The 16532-nt window shown below is 41.5% G+C and overlaps 2 protein-coding genes across 2 annotated transcripts; one reads left to right on the top strand and one right to left on the bottom strand.

The window, feature by feature from the left end:
• The first annotated feature begins 1249 nt into the window (after positions 1 to 1249).
• On the top strand, positions 1250 to 10229 carry LOC137785942 (scavenger receptor cysteine-rich type 1 protein M130-like). Its single transcript, XM_068577516.1, has 16 exons — positions 1250 to 1329; positions 1854 to 1880; positions 2038 to 2349; positions 3412 to 3705; positions 3808 to 4122; positions 4453 to 4740; positions 4950 to 5264; positions 5455 to 5754; positions 5926 to 6234; positions 6593 to 6907; positions 7552 to 7860; positions 7974 to 8267; positions 8371 to 8706; positions 8801 to 8908; positions 9494 to 9578; positions 9695 to 10229. The coding sequence occupies exons 1-16, from the start codon at positions 1278 to 1280 to the stop codon at positions 9834 to 9836; spliced, it is 3801 nt and encodes a 1266-aa protein (XP_068433617.1). The 5' UTR covers positions 1250 to 1277; the 3' UTR covers positions 9837 to 10229.
• A 3727-nt stretch (positions 10230 to 13956) lies between these two features.
• On the bottom strand, positions 13957 to 15527 carry zgc:153284 (uncharacterized protein LOC751696 homolog). Its single transcript, XM_068577569.1, has 3 exons — positions 15406 to 15527; positions 15039 to 15206; positions 13957 to 14219 (listed from the first exon to the last, which is right to left on the bottom strand). Exons 1-3 carry the CDS (start codon positions 15448 to 15450, stop codon positions 14157 to 14159), a joined length of 276 nt encoding a protein of 91 aa, XP_068433670.1. The 5' UTR covers positions 15451 to 15527; the 3' UTR covers positions 13957 to 14156.
• Positions 15528 to 16532: the final 1005 nt, after the last annotated feature.

Here is a 16532-nt window from a genome sequence, read left to right as displayed (position 1 = left end):
AACCCATTTTGTAAGGTAGGACAAATCCTTTTTTTTTAATATGATATTTCCATTCGAAGCTCAAAGTTTGGTGCATTTAACCGAACAGAGGAGGTTTTGGATACATAAAAGGCATGGATTGATAATAAACACCTGGATTGTTTTGCAGCACAATCGATGTATTGTGTCAAATTGTGGAAATAATTGAGTAGAAAATGGCAAAAGTTGATATTTTAATTGTGTTTTTGTATGTTTCTTTTTATTTTTTTTTGTACTATCTGGACCTTGAGTCTGAAATAAAGTTGGATTGATATAAAAGTTAATGCATGATATACGGCACATTTAATTAATGTGTGTGTCATTTTGCATGCAAATGCAAAATTTAATCAATGATTTCAATTGAAATATGAATGCCACTGCAAAGCAGCAGCTTATATTAGTCATGGAATTGAATGTGGAATACACTTTTCATTCATATTTTCAAATGAAAAGTGCAAAACTGCATTCAAATAATTTTAGATTATAAAGATTTTGTAAAATAATTAAATAATTATTCACAATAAAGAGGTGTTTATTCAAGCAAGTTCATAGTTCTTCTTTAAAAGGCGGGGAAATGGTGGGTTTTTTTACAAATTCAACATGACTGCTGTAAGCGATGGGAGGGGCCAGGTTTGTCATCGGGGTCAGTGTTCACCGCTTGTTATTTGTGTGAAACAATTCTCTTTTTGATTCACTTTTATTTTCCTGCAGCTGATCATTTCTTGTGTGCACACATCCGCGTTACAATCGTTCACCACTACTTCCCAGCATCATTTTACATGTATTATCCTGCTGAATATATTGGCTTTTTAAAAAAACACACACAAAAAAAAACAGTAATGTAGATATTGTGTAAAAAACAAAAATCCAATATCTCCTCCACAAATGTCCCCACCAGTCTTTAATGATTGATGAAAATGTCAACATGCTTCCAGTTTGCGGTCCAGGTCCAGGCGGCCCCTTTTATTCATAACAATTACTGGGACGCACATGGTGGTCTTATCTGATGTTTCAGACATGATCAGCTTTTTTATTTTGAATTGTCATTGAAATAGCTGCTCAAACTTAACTTTAAAAGGTAAGGGGGCTGCTCACCAATGCTGATTTTGGAAGAAAAAAAATTGAAATGCTTCTTAAAATCAACCAGCTTCTCTTATTCCGCAGAAGACAAATAAGACCATAAAGGGACACCCTCTTTAACAATAACTTCTCCTTTTCTTCTTACCTCGACAGCATTTGATCCACGTTGAAGACGCAATATGAACTTCAATACTGCTGAAAAACTACATGTTGTTTATTATTTGTCAATAGGTGAGTCTTTCTTTTTTTTTCTTCCTTTTGACTTTCTCTAATCAAATCACATAAGTACAGTTAACAGTGAGGCTGCATGCTCACAAAAAAACATGAGAGACATTTTTCAAATGTCCTTTATTGGATCAATTTGACAAACGTGATGTTGAACAGTTACGCTGTGTGTCTTTTTTTAACTTCATGATACACTTTCGGGAGCTTATCCTGTTACGCTAATCAAAGCATTGACACTTCAGTGTTACAACATTTAGTGAACACTATTATTTTAAAATGATAAATCTCTCTGTGGAGCCTTTTCAGCTCTTTTCACCTTCTCAGAACTGCTTTTAATGTGTGATTGTGTGCTCTGTGTTCATATTGTTTTTTGTTTGTATTGTAAAGCCTAAATGATGATGTTAAAAATGTTTTGTAAAGTGTCTTTGAGTAGGAAAAGTGCTACATGAATTAAATGCATTATTATTATTATTATTATTATTATTATTATTATTATTATTATTATTATTATTGTTTTCTTTCTGCTTTAGGTCTATTGAGTCTACCACTGCTTACAGGTCAGTAAGTTATATTTACATTTCATCCCTGAAAACACATACATTTAATAGATATTTAGATTTTTAAACCACAATTTAATCAAAGGGGACTTTCCCTTATTGAGAATATGACGACACAGCCTTCAGCTAGTGTACTTCTTTTTTTTTTCATTTCTAGAATGTAGCAAAATTAAGCTGGTCGGGCCTTCGCGTTGCTCTGGTAGAGTGGAGGTCTACCACAGAGACGGATGGGGAACGGTTTGTGATGATCACTGGAGCATCATGAACGCCGAGGTGATTTGTCGAGAGCTAAACTGCGGCACGGTTCTCGAGGCCAAAAAAGCCGCCTTTTTCGGAGAGGGAGAGGGCATGATCTGGTTGGATGATGTGCAGTGTACTGGTCACGAGTCGTCTATCCTGAAGTGCCCTCACAGAGAGATGGGGGACAGTAACTGTGGCCACGGTGAAGATGCTGGGGTTATCTGTTCAGGTAAGACTAAGTTCCTTTACTTATCTTTTGCTTTACTTGCCCCCTTAGTGTTTTATTTAAATATCCAATTAGGATAATTAAACTATTAGGTAACAGTTGGACATCTTGTAAAACATATATCCTTGTTTGCTTTCTCAGGAAAGAGTTTCAATATGAATTATGAATTGAGTATTTACCTGAAATCACAGTTAGCACATTTAATCAAGCATCACAAAACCTTGGTTTACAAGCCCCTTCCTCAATTCAGTCAAAGCCCAGAAATGAGGAACTGTCAATTGAAAATGGGAAATAATAACTGTTGAGAAAAACCGCTCACACAGCATTTCTCTTTTCTAACTGGTCGTTGCATCAAAAACCCCAGCGATTGAATTGTCAGGTCCCAATTTGCTGTTTACTTTGAGATGATTGCTCTCTGTGTTGGTAATGTTGTCGCAGCAGAAGCGCATCAAGGTCAGCACATGACCGGCTGCTGCAAATGTAAAGTGCAAAGGGCGGGAGGTGGAGATGACAGGGAAACCACACAAAGCAGCATGAGCGCTCGCTTCGCTATCATAATGTTGAGGGACATTCCCAGGTATGAGTCAAACTCTAAAAATGATGCTATCCTACATAATAATCCACTTCCTGGTGAAAAATTGACTAAACTTGATATAAACAAATTGGTGGTGTCTCTTTGACAATATTCTGAATCTGAATTTATTTTTTACAATATAGAGATTAATGTGTGCCATTCAACAGTGTTGTATTAAAACTGTTAAGCATAACATCTATTTTAATTCACGCTACTGTACAATACAAAGCTTTAAAGGCCCTTATCGAGCTCTTTAGTTCCAGCAACGTGGTTCAGTCTTTATGCTAACATTAGCTGCGAAGCAAAGAGACTCCAGGCTCCATAATTAGCATGCAGTGGCTTGGGAGCAAAAACTTACCATATTTCCAATCCAGGAAATAGGAGAAAAGTTTTCATACCGTAAAATAGTTTGCACTCTTTCGTGAATTTTAGCAGAGCAGATTTTGTAAACGTTGGACAGTTATTTAAATTTCTATCCACCCCTTTCGAAGACTCTTTGAGGGTGGTCAACGGAAGCAACCGGTGCAACGGCCGAGTGGAAGTCTACAAAGATAACAACTGGAAGAAAGTGTGCAACAACAACTGGAGCAGGAAAGATGCTGAAGTGGCATGCCGAGAGATCAACTGCAGCCCTCCTATCACTCAGACTAATATACCCTATTTTGGAGAGGGACTTGAACTCGGGAGCATCAACTCCAACTGTTTTGGAAATGAGAGCTCCATCTCGCAGTGCTCGCTTCAGGAAAGCAAGGAGAGATGTGGCGACGCCACTGTTGTCTGTGGAAGTAAGTCAGTCATTTTGTGTTGCACTTCACGCAGTTAGAGCTGCTGCTTTGGATGGCTTCCAAATAAACATGCCAGTTGACTTTTTCTTTTCCACCTGACAGACACTCGACCAATTCGGCTGATGAACGGGACTGGTCGGTGCTCCGGTCGGCTGGAAATCTATCACGATGGCCAGTGGGGAACGATTTGCGACGACAGATGGGGGATGCAGGAAGGAACTGTGGTTTGTAAAGAGATGAACTGTGGGAGTGCCCTCTCGGTCAAGTACAACGCCCACTTTGGCAGAGGTCACGGTCAGGTTTGGTTGGACGACGTTGAGTGCACCGGTCACGAGAAGTCCCTCGGCGACTGCCCACACCGAGGTTTTGGAGAACATGACTGTGACCACAATGAAGATGCCAGTGTTATATGCTCAGGTGACAAATAGTATACTGTGTAATGAATACTGAAGTGTAAATCCAAGAGGCCTTCCCATATGAGCATTTGTGCGCAATGATGACGCATGCATGGATATTTATGAAGAATATTGATTGTGTTTTTCATGCACGTCTACTACGAAAGTAGAAAATCCTCCCCATCATCTTTTGCTGTTCTTGTTTTTGTAGTTCTTTGGTACAATATGACAAATTCAGAAGCGGTTACAGTCCGCTGTCTTTACTACAAATCTAATCGTGCGAACATTTTGTATTTCATTGCTGAAATGTTATTATTTTCCATTTTTCCCATTTTTTAATTCTGCCTTCCAGAAACAGTCAGATTGGTCAATGGAACTGACCGCTGCTCTGGCAGAGTGGAGGTCTACCATAACGGCCACTGGGGCAAAATGTGTAACAACTGGGGCAATGAGGAGGCTACAGTGGTGTGTCAGGAACTCAGTTGTGGATTACCAAAGAAATCCGATGAAATCTTCTATTTTGGTGACAGTGCACTGAGAGGGTTGACAAGTAGATGCTCTGGCAATGTGAGCTCCATCTCCCAATGCACACTTCAAGAATACACAGGGAAATGTATCGGGGCTTCCCTTTCGTGTGCAGGTAAGAACAAATATAGCAATACGCAGTGCTGAAGACACATTCAACTATAGCAAAAGACATGTGGTTAAAAACAAGATTAGTTCAATATCTCTTCATATTGACTTAAAAACGTCTTTCCTGAGTACATTTGAAAGTCCAGTTAAATCGTAATACTTCATCATTTGAATTGAATTTGTGAATACCTGTAACATAAGTGGATCTGTTCTCAGGTAGTCCACCGCTCAGGCTTGTCAATGGCACTGACCGATGCTCTGGGAGAGTGGAGGTTATGTATGACAACCAGTGGGGAACAGTGTGTGATGATGAGTGGGACATCAAAGATGCTCAGGTGGTGTGCAGAGCCATGGACTGCGGGACAGCTCAAACAGCCAAAGCCAGCGCCTTCTTTGGTCAAGGCGATGGGGACATCTGGCTGGATGACGTAGGCTGCTTAGGCAATGAGACGTCCCTTCTTCATTGTCGACATCCCAGCCTCGGAGAAAATAACTGTGGCCATGGTGAAGACGCTGGTGTGGTGTGCTCAGGTATCATCTTACTACTGTGATTAGCACTTGTAACATTATTTCACACAGTGTTTTTATACAACTGTCTTCCCTAATGCCTTGGATACCTATTTTGTTTTATAACAGTTCATTCTTTTTCAGTATATCAATCAGAATATGCATTTCAATTAATTCAACTAGTGGCTGATTCTATCCCCTTTTGTTTTTTCAGCTAACATTAGACTGATCAATGGGACTGACCAGTGCTCAGGCAGGGTGGAGTTCTACCATGGTGGACATTGGGCATCAGCATCTAGCGTTAACTGGGGAAGGAACGAAGCCGCAGTAGTGTGCCGAGAGATGAGCTGTGGAGATCCCGTCGACTTATCGAGATCATACGGTCAAGGCGGAAATCTCAGATGGTATAAGATCAATTGCGGCGGTAGAGAGAGCTCTCTCACACAGTGCACACTTGTAGAATATTTCAGGACCGGCCAGGATCACACGAGAGAGGCGTCTGTCAAATGTTCAGGTGAGGCTCAACGTTGAATTTAAATTTTTAACTCTCCTCACTTATTGTGAAAGGAGAGATGAACTTGCACTGTGGCGCAACCGAATATGTAGGTAATGTCAATTAGGTCCAACAAAAGTATACGCATAGACATAACTTTAATCTTTAAATTCATATAATCGTCTTTCCAAGGTAATATGAAGTTGTCCGATGGGCCCCATCGTTGTGTTGGAAGAGTGGAGTTCTTTGACAAAGGCCAGTGGGGCACCGTGTGTAGTGAATCCTGGGATGTGAATGATGCAAATGTGGTGTGCAGACAGATGGACTGCGGGAATACTCATAAGATTACCACCGCGGCCGACTATGGCCACGGCACGGGACCGACCTGGAACAATCAAATTGGATGCAATGGAATGGAGTCAACACTGAGTCAGTGCAGTCAAACTCCATTTAGAGACAGAACTTGCAACAGCACCTCAATTGCTGGTGTCGTCTGCACGGGTAAGAAAAAACATTGTTCAATTCTCTTCTATTTATTATTTTATGTATGTTTTTTTTTCACTTAGTTTTGCAAAACTTGTTTCTACATACCGTGTTGACGCGTTCAATCTCTCACACCCATTGCCCGCATGAACAAAGTCCAGTTTTGACCATGTTTTCCTGTCTTCCTCCAAAGAATCGAAAATATGTTTAGTTTAGTACAGTTCACTTGCTGTCATGTCAACTAAATGCATTCATGTTGTTAAAGTTATACCTCGCCAGTGTTCTTGTATTATTATTTATCTGCCATTTCTTTGACAACATTAACATTTGAAATGTCTGAGACTGTATAACCATTTGAGATAACTTGACTTCACAGGAAGTTTGGAGGTCCGCTTGGTAGACGGTAAAGACGTGTGCGCCGGCAGGGTGGAGGTTCGTCATGGCGACACGTGGCAAACGGTGTGTGACACAGACTGGACCTTGAGTAAAGCTCAGGTGGTGTGTGATAAGCTGGAATGTGGGAAGGCGATGAACGCTCCCGGCAGTGCCCTTTTCGGCCAGGGCGTTGGATCAGTGGTCGATGCTAGCAATTCATGTTTTGACAACGAGACATCTCTTCAGCAATGCTCACGCGGAGGTTTCAGAGAAGCCACGTGTGGGCACGACCATGATGCTGGGGCTCTCTGTGCAGGTACAGCTTTTTAAATTATCTGTTCAAAATGATCACACAGAGATGAAATTATTATTAAGTGTATTTTGTTTTCACATACCGAGTAAAAACAGTGTGTGAGTTGAAAAAGATTATATGTACGGCCTTAAGACGTTTGACATTTCAGGAAATACACTAATTTGGTGAGAAGATTGATAAAACTCATTTTAAATAAGTAGCAGGTGGTTGGCTTAGCTTAGCATAAAGAAAATTGCAAGAAAATCGTGTAACAGCTACCCTTTGTGAATTATAAATTTGATATATTGGCTAGCTGGGTCTCCTTTTCCAGTCTCATGCTAAGCTAAGCTAACCGGCCGGCAGCTCTAGTTACATTTATTGTAACTAACATTCAACACGATAATATCATATATCAAACTATTGCTTTAATGTGTCCTTTGCATTATAAATGAGACATAGATGGTACATTAAGTCATACGCCACATCATTATGTTTTTGTAAATTAACCTCCTTTCCCCTTTATGGTGTCGAAATTAGCTTTTGATATGATGGTGGGACATGCAGTACTTTCAAAATACAATGCATTCAATATGCATGTTAGAATGAATGTGTATTACCGCACAAATTTGCAATTTAAGTACACTTTACACCTTTGTTTTCTTCTGCAGCTCAGATTCGGTTGGTCGGCGGCTCGGGTCAATGCTCTGGCAGAGTGGAGATCCTCTATAAAGGCCAGTGGGGAACTGTGTGTGATGATGAATGGGAACTGGGCAATGCCGACGTGGTATGTCGACAGCTTGGTTGTGGTCATGCAATTTCTGCTCCTGCAAGTGCCCACTTTGGCAGAGGCACCGGTCCGATATGGCTGGATAATGTGGAGTGTACAGGCGAAGAGGCCGCTCTCACACATTGTAGGCATCCCGGTTTTGGAGCAAATAACTGCGGGCATGGTGAAGATGCTGGCGCTATCTGTTTAGGTAAGAGACCTGGCTCATTTTGAATCTGTGAGTGAAGTCATTACCTCCCAACAGGTATTAGATAAAGCTGCGGTGGCTGTTGTGACAAAACTACAACTTATTATCTGTTACAGGTGCTCTCCAGAAGCCGCAAATCACGTTGAGTCCTGCTCCAGCGGTCAGCTGGGGGACTAGAGTTGAGATCACGTGCACTGTACTAACAGAACAATTGGGTGGGACATTCGTCCTGAAAAGGAGCCAAGACTCCTTTAAAATGGAAAAATACACGGAGAACGAAGCTGCAACCTTTACCTTCCCCAAAGTGGACTTCAACAAAACGGGGTCTTACTTCTGTGAATATCAAAAGAAATTGCCCAATCAAGTCATCTTTTATCCTCAAGGAAATACTGCAGATCTCTCCATCTCAGGTCAGTGATTGTCTGCTTTGTGCAGTCTAACAGGATTGTTGGGAGTTTGACTGTAACATGTTTTCTGATGTAAATAAGTGTGCAAAACTCTTCTACTCTGCAGTGAAACTGGAGAAGCCCAGCCTCTCCCTGACATCTCCTCATGCTATGGTGATCTACAGCCCCGAGACAATATCGGTCACCCAAGGCAGCAGCTTCTCCATCACTTGCTCCATTCATTCCATATATCCTGGAGGTTTATTCTATCTGACAGAGTCCAAATTGAACACCACTGAAGCCATGCCAGCGTTTGGCCACACAATCTTCTACTTGGCATACTTTGAATTCCCAGCGATAGATTACAAAAGCCAAGGAGAGTATTCCTGCGTCTACGCTGTTAACATCTCCTCTAGATCCTTCTGCTCGGTTCCCTCCAGGTCACTCCAAGTAACTGTCGTCGGTAAGATCCAAAGAGCCCAAGAGAGTTTATTTGTCTTATTATAGCTACTTTTCCCCGTCGCTAACTCTTCTTCTTGATATTTTAACCCCTGCAGCAACATCATCCTCAGTCGCCTTAGGAGTGACTGTGGGTGGGCTAGTGGTGCTGCTAGTTGTGGCAGTTATCGGTTACCTAGTCTGGAGAAAGAGACGGTGGGGTGCTGGTAAGTGGCAGCAATACACACTTTCATATTACAAATGTCCCCAATGCTCCCTTCATCTTACTGTCCAGCTGCACCAGGTAATATATTGATTTAAAAATGTAAAACATTGAAATTATAATAGGAACATCGCAGCAAACTCATCGTGATTATCATTCGACTCCAGCTCAGAGAATCTCTCATCTCTCGGCACATAGAGTCGGTTGTATCTCCTCCGACTCGCAGTAATAAAGCGTCAGTGTTGGGTTTACGTCTCGTTTCCACTGACTCCCAAAGAGGTTCAAGTATAAAAAAAAGACAATATGTAACCAACGCAGAATGATGATATGTCCTGTTCACCGTCAATTGGCAGAAGATTAATGTCAGCACCTGAATACCTGAATACAAAATGAATGCTGAGGTAACTATTTGCTTTGGAAGGCGTCAATGGTGTGTGTACAGCTTGTTGTGCTGCCCCCAAGTGGCCTAAACAAATCTGATACTGCAGGTCTAAAGACTTATAATCCACAGCCCAGAGACCGAGTTGCTCTGGATTCCTCCAGTATTTGATTCAGTTTAAAACTTTGAACTTTTTTACGTTTTTTTCAGGTACCCTGGTTCAGTTTAGTAACAGGCTCGGAGGAGCAATAAAGCAAGATATGGAAGAGAAGAAAAATGGAGGACTTGATGAAAGGTACGAAAAAAAAACATAGCTGATGCTGTTTACTACGAGCCACACTTTTATTTTAGATCAAGCAACTTGAAAGACATCCATCTGATTTAAATTGTCCCCCTCCTTCTCTCCCTCAGAGGCCAAAATACCCAAGTGACTGATACACCCAGCCGCGTCCTGGAAGACCAAGATGCTGACGCTGACAACTCAGTCGAGGATGTCCCTGAAGACCTGGCCGGGAGAGTGTGTTATGAGCTCGAACCACTCGTTCTCTCGTGATAGCCAAATGCCCTCAAGGAACCAATGACCTATGTCATGCGGGCTTCACTAAATGTAAAGAGTAACATTTAAAGGTTTTCATGACTTCTACGCCACTGAAGAAAAGAGAGAAGGGAGGTGAAAATGATTTTGAATAACATACATGACGCTGGTTTAAATGGGCAACACTTATTTTCATACTTATTCCTGAAGTGATTTGTGTTTTTTTTTCTGCGAGATTCTGCCAATCACAAAGCTAAGATCCACTTTCCTGTGGGAAGATACTGATTCCATTGTGTTTGCATTGCGTGACAATTTGCTTTTGTTTTGGTGTCTGTGATCTGATCAATACATTTGTATTTCTTACAAACCGTGCACCTTTTCATTTGGTTTTTCATTCTGGCTTTTGATTGATTCCACCCTGCAGATTACGGAGACGCAGGATTCAATTTCACCAAAACAGCTTCTTAAGATACAATATACAACTTAAATAAACTTGAATAAATAATTTACATCAGAATCATGAGTAATTCTCTTAACACAATATTCAAAAAGTGTCAAAGCAGCAAAAATATAAATCCGCCATGATGAATTTAAACGTCTACATTCGTGCTTTTACTGTCTAAAAGACCTGTGTCATGGTGCAAAAGGAAGTTGAAACACAAAGTAACATAAACTCTAAATACTTAATTCAATAAATATCTCAAAATGTGCTGATGTACAGTACCTGGTTAATTAGTTACTTTCCACCCCAAGTGTGTGTGTGTGTGTGTGTGTGTGTGTGTGTGTGTGTGTGTGTGTGTGTGTGTGTGTGTGTGCGTGTGTGTGTGTGTGTGTGTGCATGAACCATACTGTAAATACGTATTTAATTCCTGTGTCTACTCCCTAGACAACCAAAGATTTCCCTCTTTCCAAACGCAAAAAGTGTATATGGTATTAACATTTTATTAACGTTCCATTACTTTAGGACATCGAAAATGTTGTGCTGCGCTTAATTTATCTGGAGTTACATACACCGTCAACATTGAACAGTTTGTCCACAGGAACAAACTGAATGAAATGAAAAGTACTTTATTAATCTCCAAGGAGAAATTTTTTGTCGTACTAGCAGCATCCCAATGCCATAAACTAAGTTAAACACACAGATGATAAAATAAAATAAATAATAACAGGAACAGCGGGTAACAGATGTATGCATAAGTAAGAAATAAGCATAAACATATATATACACATACATGCAAGCAAGCGGAATGGATACATATATATATATATATATACATACACCCGCACACATATACATACACACATACATACATATCTACATATGCACATATACACACATACATACATATACACATACATATACACAAACATATACATATACATATATACATACATACACATACCTACACATACACACCCACCCGTGGCCCACGCACATACATGTACACATATATACATACATATCCATATACATACACACGCATACACACATACATACATACACATACATACATATGCATGCATGCATGCATGCATACATACAGACATACATACATACATACATACATACACACATGTACACATACATATACACATACACATGTGCAAAACATACACAACAAGCAAAACACAGCAGTGTATTCGGAGGATAAATTAGTGTATTCAGTGTATTCAGAGGTTTGATTTAAATTAAATGTAAACTGAAATGTACAAAAAGTGCAAAATGCAAAATATATGTATGCAGCATACAAACATATATACATCAGTATATCTATATACATGTACAGTGTACAGTGTGACTTAGTCCACGGATCTGGACTCAAGGGATTTATTGTGTAGCCTTATGGCCGAGGGTAGGAATGCCTTCCTGTAGCGGTCCTTGTGGCAGCGGAGCGTGATGAGTCTTTTTGAAAAAGTGCTCCGCTGACCCTGCAGGAGCTGGTGGAGAGGGTGGTCCGAGTTGTCTAATATGGACAATAGTTTCTTTAGTGTCCTCCTCTCCACCACCTGTTCCAAATGCTCCTGCTTGCAGCCGATGATGGAGCCGGCTTTCTTAACCAGCTTGTTAAGTCTGTTGGTGTCACCGGCTCCAATGCTGCTCCCCCAGCAGACAATGGCGAAGTACAAGACGCTGGCCACAACCGACTGATAGAACAACTCCAGCATCTTGCTGCACACGTTGAAGGATCGAAGCTTCCTCAGGAAAAAGAGTCGACTCATCCCCTTCTTGTACACAGCGTTGATGTTGGCCTTCCAGTTCAGTCGGCTGTCGATGGAGACACCCAGGTACTTGTACTCCTCCACCATGTCCACGTCCTCTCCCAGGACGCTCAGAGGTCTCGGAGCTGTTGTCTTCCTCCTGAAGTCGACCACCATCTCTCTGGTCTTGCTCACGTTCAGAAGCAGGTGATTCTCACCGGCCCACTCCACAAAGTCACTCACCACTGCTCTGTACTCCTCCTCCCGTCCATCCTTAATACACCCGACCACTGCAGAGTCATCAGAATACTTCTGCAGATGGCATGACCCCGTGTTGTACTGGAAGTCATTGGTGTACAGGGTGAACAGGAAGGGAGACAGAACAGTTCCCTGTGGGGCTCCAACATCACTGACCACCGTTTCAGACAGCACACGGCCCATTCTGACAAACTGTGGTCTGCCTGTGAGGTAGTCAGTGATCCAGGAGATGGTGGACGAGTCTACCCCCACCCCCCGCAGCTTCTCACTCAGTAGCAATGGTTGAATGGTGTTAAATGCACTGGAGAAGTCAAAGAAAGTGACTCTCACAGAGACACCGGTTCCATCCAGGTGCGACTGAGCTCGTTGCAGCAGGTAGATGATGGCGTCATCCACTCCCACATGAGGCTGGTAAGCAAATTGCAGAGGGTCCAGCGACGATTTCACCTGCGGCCTGAGGTGGGCCAAGACCAGTCTCTCCAGCACCTTCATCACGTGGGAAGTGAGGGCAACTGGTCGGTAGTCCTTGAGGCCAGATGGCAACGACTTCTTTGGGACAGGGACCAGGCACGACGTCTTCCACAGCACCGGGACTTCCTCCTGCCTCAGGCTCAGGTTGAAGAGGTGCTGCAGGACACCAGACAGCTGGGTGGCGCAGGTCTTTAGGACCCTGGGGGTGATGCCATCAGGACCTTCCGCCTTGCCCTGTTTGAGTTTCCTCAGCTGTCTTCTCACCTGGTCAGTCGTCACAGAGAGAGGGGGGAGGGGAGGTGGAAGGGTGGAAGAGCCCATTGATGTTGAGGGCTCAGTGATTGTGCAGCTCAGCAGGGGGGGCATAGAGGGTGGTGTTTGGGGGGGGTGTTGGATGGGGGAGACGGAGACGGGCTGTGAACTAAACCTATTGAAGAAACAGTTCAGCTCGTTGGCCCTCTCCAGGGAGCCTCCTGGCTGTCTCCCACCAACTTTGAAGCCGGTGATTTGCTTCATCCCAGTCCACACCTCCCTCGTGTTGTTATTCTGGAGTTTGGCCTCCAGCTTCCTCCTGTAGGAGTCCTTGCCCTCCCTGAGCTTCACCTGCAGGTCGCGCTGGACTCTCCTGAGCTCAAACTGTACTCTCCTGAGCTCAAACTGTACTCATGAAGTATGATATTCTGAATTCAACATGCCTCATGCCTTTTGTCGAATGATACCAATATGCCAATGCATTAGCAATATAATAAAACAAGTAAAATAATGCAGGACGCTCACGACTGTTCCAGTGTCCTATGCAGGTTTGTGGAGCTGCTTCATGCAACGGCAGACAAGGTGAGCAGGATTGGACATGACTTACCTGCCTGCATGAACACACCCACTTGTGTGACATGCCATTTCGGATTGCATGTGCTAATTGTGAGAACACGCACGCACGCGCACACACACACACACACACACACACACACACACACACACACACACACACACACACACAATTCACAGTAAACTGAACACATTGAATTGTTGTGGTCTTCTAAGAGAAAACCCCTGGCTGACCACAATATGAATCGTTACCTGGCCATTATGTGTACATACACTCCTGTGTTTCCATCAAGCTCGATTATATAGTAACTGTGATCTCAGCTTAATGGAAAATGTGCAGATACGACTTTTACAAAAATAAGACCTAATGCATCAGGCAGCGTTTTACTCAAGATTTGTTTTTATTTCAGTCATACAAACTGTGCAGATGTACAACAAAAGAAGGCAAGCTTCTCCACTTCATTTTAAGACAAATACATTTCCTGAACGTGGACATCATCCATCAAATATGACTGAATAAAATGAAAGGAAACAGACATGTTTAGATGTATTGTATTGTTGTCTCATTGCTGGTGGCCATTCCTTTTAGAGCTTGAGAAAACGCTCTAATGTTTCTTCCTCAATTGCATTTTCAAATGCTTTGAAGTCCTAAAAGAAAAAAAGAAAGGAAAAAAAAGTCAAAGATTTTGGGGTTAAGGGGATGCAGAGACACTTACTCATACATATGTTCCCAATAAATCTTAATACATGTATTAATCATTATATACTGTAGAACTTATCCCGTACATGTTATATAATCCTCTCACTAAACGTAACTAAAAGTTATCATGTATGACGGAATAATCGTAACTATATTGTACTTTGCACCTCTTCAAGGCAGGGTTGGTAATCTTCTTTAAAAACAGTTTTGATTTTTTTTTAAGACATTCTAATTAATTCCTGACAGCAATTAATTATTAAATAAAATGCTCTAAAAAGAAACAAATCTGTGAGTACAAGGCATGTTGTTTCGGCTCATTATGGAATATGTTTATGTTCATAATGATTGTTATGGGTGAAAGGCTTTGGAGGGAGGCCTCAAGGGACAGGCTGCCAGTGCTGCACACTTACAAAACGTCTGGATTTATTTTCAGTTAGCATAATCTTGATGAGATTACCAACACTACCTTCAATATATATATATATTTTTTTTGCAAGCTGCAATAAATCTTAATGAAATGATGAAATGACTTTGCAGGAGCAGCATGGTGTGTGTGTGTGTGTGTGTGTGTGTTTGTGTGCATGAACCATACTGTAAATATTTATTTAATTCCCGTGTCTACTCCCTAGACAACCAAAGATTTCCCTCTTTCCAAACACAGAAAGTGTGTATATGATTAACATTTTATTAACGTTCCATTACTTTTGGGAAAGTGTTGTTGTCAATACGCCTTATTGTACATTTGCAGGTTATTGTGTGAGACTTACCCCACAGTATTTGTTTCCATTGCATATCTGAGGGGGCAGTGCAGTCGGGTTTCCTGCCAACTCCCTCATTAACTCTTTGTTATTAGCGTCCTGAGTAATGTCCACAGGTTCGTAGTTGATCTTCTTGCTGGTCAGGACACTGAAGATTTTTTGCTGCGCTTTTTTTATCTGGAGTTACATACACCGTCAACATTGAACAGTTTGTCTACAGGAACAAACTGTACTTGTGAAGTATGATATACTGAATCCAACATGCCTCATGCCTTTTGTCAAATCTTACCAATGTGCCGATGTATTAAAATATATACATAATAACATGTAGTATGTAATATGTAGTAAAATAATCAAGTAAGATAGCATACTGTACCTCTTGGGAACCGCTCACGCTGGAATAAAACACTTTGATCGTCATTTCTGCTATTTTAAGGACAACAACTTGATCCAGAGACAGTTAGAGAGAAATGCAGGACGTTGCAGACTGCTCCTGTGTCCTATGCAGGTATGTGGAGCTGCTTGACGCAACGGCAGACAAGGTGAGCAGGTTTGGACATGATTTACCCGCCAGCGTGGACACACCCACTTGTGTGACATACCATTTCAGGTGTTTTTGCCTGCATGTGTTGATTGTGAAAGCAAACACACACACACACACACACACACACACATACACACACACACACACACACACACACACACACACACACACACACACACACACACACAGGTATGTTGGTACACACACACCCCATGACACACACACCCCATGCTCGTTCTGAGTCATTTCATCCTTCCATTAAGATGTGTGTTGTGTGTCAAGTTGCAAAAACAATTATTAAAGGTAGAGTTGGTACATTTTGTACCATCGTGTCATTTGCAAGTGCCTACATCATTTCAAGTGTTGATTGTTAAAAAAAAAAAAAAAGAAGTTATTTCTCTCATACCAAGAGTTGTCAAACAAAACAAAAAAGTTAAATCATGAAAACCGAAAAACTAAAAACCCAGTCCAGTGTTGCCAACTCTTTAACAATGAAAGCAGCTCGCAGCACCGGCTCCAGAAGTTTTGTAAGTGTGCAGCACAGGCAGCCTGTCCCTTCAGGCCTCCCTCCAAAGCCTTTCAGCCATAATAATCATTATGAACATAGACATATTTCACAATGACCCGAAACAACATTGTCATTACTCACAGATTTGTTTCTTTTTAGCAGCATTTTATGCATTGATTCATTGCTGTCAGGCTGTAATTAGAATTTCATAAAAAAATATCAAAACTGTTCGAGAAAGAAGATTACCAACCCTGCCTTGAAGAGGTACAAAGTACAATATAGTATGATTATTCCCTCATATATGATATATTTTAGTTACGTTTCGTGGGAGAATTATATACTATATACGGCATACGCTGTATAAAAAGATCAATAAATGTATTAAGATTGTTGAAAAATTTGAACTATGGAAGCCCATTTCCGAAAGTAAAAGAAAAAAAATGATGAGATA

The sequence above is a fragment of the Clinocottus analis genome, unplaced genomic scaffold, assembly GCF_023055335.1.
Source record: "Clinocottus analis isolate CAN_PGR_092001 unplaced genomic scaffold, fCliAna1.0.p SCAF_15, whole genome shotgun sequence".
In the NCBI taxonomy this organism is placed as follows: Eukaryota; Metazoa; Chordata; class Actinopteri; order Perciformes; family Cottidae; genus Clinocottus; species Clinocottus analis.
This window is presented reverse-complemented; position numbering and strand designations above follow the sequence as displayed.